At 44.8% G+C, this 3202-nt stretch overlaps 1 protein-coding gene across 3 annotated transcripts in view; it reads right to left on the bottom strand.

Moving 5' to 3' along the window:
- The window catches only part of LOC119277582 (protein HESO1-like), a 13288-nt gene extending 10297 nt beyond the window's left edge, over nt 1-2991 (bottom strand). For 2 of the 3 annotated variants that reach the window (XM_037558864.1, XM_037558866.1), the window contains exons 1-3: nt 2812-2991; nt 1158-1317; nt 379-540 (exon numbers count right to left, since the gene is read on the bottom strand). In XM_037558864.1, the coding sequence (XP_037414761.1) occupies nt 379-540; nt 1158-1308 (313 nt within the window). In that variant the 5' untranslated portion in view covers nt 1309-1317; nt 2812-2991. The remainder of the gene's footprint in view (nt 1-378; nt 541-1157; nt 1318-2811) is intronic. The other variant, XM_037558865.1, reaches the window with a different exon arrangement.
- Between the last annotated feature and the right edge of the window lie 211 nt (nt 2992-3202).

Genomic DNA, 3202 nt, shown 5'->3' with positions numbered 1-3202 from the left:
CCGGTGCATGTAGCTCCCGCTCGCACAGGGTCCGACCACTTTGGGTCTATTGTACACAGCCTTTCCCTACATTTCTATAAGAGGCTGTTTCCAGAACTCGAACCCGTGACCTCATGGTCACAAGGCTCCCCTTCAATCTCTCGTAAAAAATGATCTCACAAAATCTAAATGAGTCCAGCCACACAGATAGCAAAAGGTATTGCATTCAAACAGGCAAAGCAGGAACATGGTTGCCTGAGAAGATTTATCTGGATGTCGGAAGCAACCAAAAAACAAGAGGATGCTCTCGTGTCTTGAATAGAATGATCAAACATATACATGATTAGAGTACAAGACGTTCCGTTATGGACACAGGTGCATGGATTTAAAAGAAGTTACCTCTAACTTCTAAAGCTCTCATTAGTTCTCCCAAGAGACTTTGCTTCTTTTCCTTGCTTGTAGGGAAGCCTAAGACATTTGGCAGCTCAACTGATACATCCAAATCACCTGATTTTGCGTAAAGTTTTGATAAAAAGGATCCAAAAGGTTTGACAGCAGCATCTGTTAAGGGAAATAGGAAAAGTAAGAAAACCATACTAGTAATAAACCTCTCAACACCTCCTAGAAATTTAAATAACAAATGTGTTGACTCACTAGGCATAGTATAACAAAAGAATAAGAACAGTAAAATGGTATGCCGTTTGAGCAGCTTCCGTATGTCAGTCATTGAGTAGCCAATGCTTCCCACTTACAGCACTCACAGTAGGAAAATTGCCAGTAACTTGACACAAACCAGACTTATCCACTTTAGGGTTATACGGATTTTACAGGATTGTCACTTATTAGTGTTTTCATAGAATGCAAATGTTACCCAGAGACCACAACCTATATAGTCCGTTGAAGGGGAAAAGCCTTCCTGGAGATCTTTGATGAATACGAGTAACGGAAGTTGCAATAAAATGTTCGGATGGGGGTCTATGTTAAAGTAATCTACGAGGAATCTACAGCATGTGCAAGAAGGGAAAACATTTTCCTTCCATAATTTATATAATTAAGTACTAGCCAAGCTTTATGTCAAACAATTACAACACTGCACCCTTTATAAATATCAGGATTGCAAGTGGTTGTTTCCAAGAGATGGAAAAGAGACATATGGTAACCAAACAATGAGAAGTTACCTCCCAAGCGACCAACTAAATAGATGGAATCCACAATCTCCTGAATTGTGTGCAGTCGTTTGTTCTGATCGGCCTCTGTTGGCTTGATTATGGAGAGAATATCTTTTGTACACTTCTCCAGCACATCATAGTTTTGGACGAGCTCAACCATGCTGAATCCCTGCAGAATAAGTTACATATATAATCAATAAGTTAAAAGAGTACAAAATAGCATTGCCTAAGCATTATAAATCATTTATAACCAAATATAAATTAAGAACATCCCTTTCTCAACTATGCGGAAAAGCCTCGTGCCTTGATGTGTTGATAGAATAAAAAGGTTTATGTACAAGACTAAAGGTAGGCAACACCCACTGACAATTTATAACGAAATATAAATTAAGAACATTCCTTTCTCATCTAAGCGCAAAAGCCTTGTGCCTTGATGCGTTGATAGAACAAAAAGGTTTATGTACAAGAGTAAGGGTAGACAACACCCACTAACAATCGGACACGCATTTCAGTGGCAGAGCCAGCCGGACTTTGGAGCCTGGGCAAGCCTGACTATGGCTACGTGAGTAAACTTTTGCCAACCAAACACCATCTTCAACCTCTAGGATCACACCACTTCTCAGCGGATGATCTCTGGCCAAGCCTGGGAAGCTGCCTGGGGTTGCCTGGAGGTGGCCCTGCCACTGATTGCAGTTACCCCTTAGGGTATTGCTAGAAGTCCCGCCAAGCAGCCTGTAGCACACACACGTGCTTTAGATTGGATGGGGAGCGTCAAGCATTCGACATTTGGCTGCTTGCCTTCAAAGGTGTAAGCCCTCCGCCGCTTCCAAATCAACCACTTCAGAATATTCAAACATCATCAAACCTTATCGGTTATATAAAGGAGGATGTTTGCCCTGGTTTTCATTTGCACATATTTGCTCTCAACAGAATATAAATGAAAGCATGAAGCTATTTTCTCCATGAAGTATTCTCATGTTTATTAAAGGTTTCTTGGTCAGGGTAATTGCTCTGAGGGATTGAGGAAACCAAACATATTTGTCTCTTCCTAAAAATAGAACATGTTGAGACTTGAGGCAAGGCAGACCCGAAACCGAGAACTTGCACATAAGAAAATTGCAGCTATAACTGATCTTGTTGACACCTTCCGTCAACATTTATTCGTGCAATGCAAGAAGACGATGCGACTATGAATGATAGCAGATCAAATCCAAACCAAACGTACTAAATAGCACATTTTCCCAGTGCCACGAGTAATTTGGTTGGTAAGGACGTATTTCCCCCCTGTTCAGAGATAATAATTTCTTAATAAAAGATCCCATCGTATATCACACAACGGCCTCCACAGTATGCACCACACGTAGTACCACGGCCGGGTCAAAGTTGTAAGCAAGGGCCGGAAATGGCGCGGTGGCCGTCAAGCAGCCAGAGTCCAAGCCTCCCCCAAAGTTTCACAAAACCCTCGAACTCGAAGCAAAATGCATCGCCTCGTCAGAAGTCAGAACAGCGGGGCGCCGTATTCCGGCCGTCAAACAACGCACGCCGCCACGCTGTGCGCTTTGTCGGCGGCCGGTAAACCCTAACTCGGCGATCAAGGGAACCCGCCGACGGATTAAGCGGTAAACCCGATGTACGGACTAAACCGGAGAGGCCAGGGGTTTACCTAGATAAGGTTGCGTAGTATGGAGGGGAGTCCGGTGAGGCGACGGGCCGGCGGCGGCGTCGGCGGCTACGAGGAGGCGGCAGATGAATGCGGCTGCGGCGGGGCTAAGGTTCGCGGAGGTGGAGTGGGAATGGGAGGAAGGAGGGGCGAGATCATCGCGTCGCGTGTTGGCAGAGCCGCGTCAGAGTGGTTTCTTTATTGCGGAGAAGCCGGGCTGCGAAGCGACCACAGTCCACTTCTTCAATGAGCCACACGGAGACCGGATTTTGTTGGCGCAGTACCACACTGGGTACCGGGCTTTTGCGACTTTTTTTTTAAGCATCGGTACAGACACAGACGCTCATATACATGTGCATACACTCATCCCTATGAACGTACACACGTACACTCT

Source organism: Triticum dicoccoides, chromosome 3B (genome assembly GCF_002162155.2).
Source record: "Triticum dicoccoides isolate Atlit2015 ecotype Zavitan chromosome 3B, WEW_v2.0, whole genome shotgun sequence".
Classification (NCBI taxonomy): Eukaryota; Viridiplantae; Streptophyta; class Magnoliopsida; order Poales; family Poaceae; genus Triticum; species Triticum dicoccoides.
This window is presented reverse-complemented; position numbering and strand designations above follow the sequence as displayed.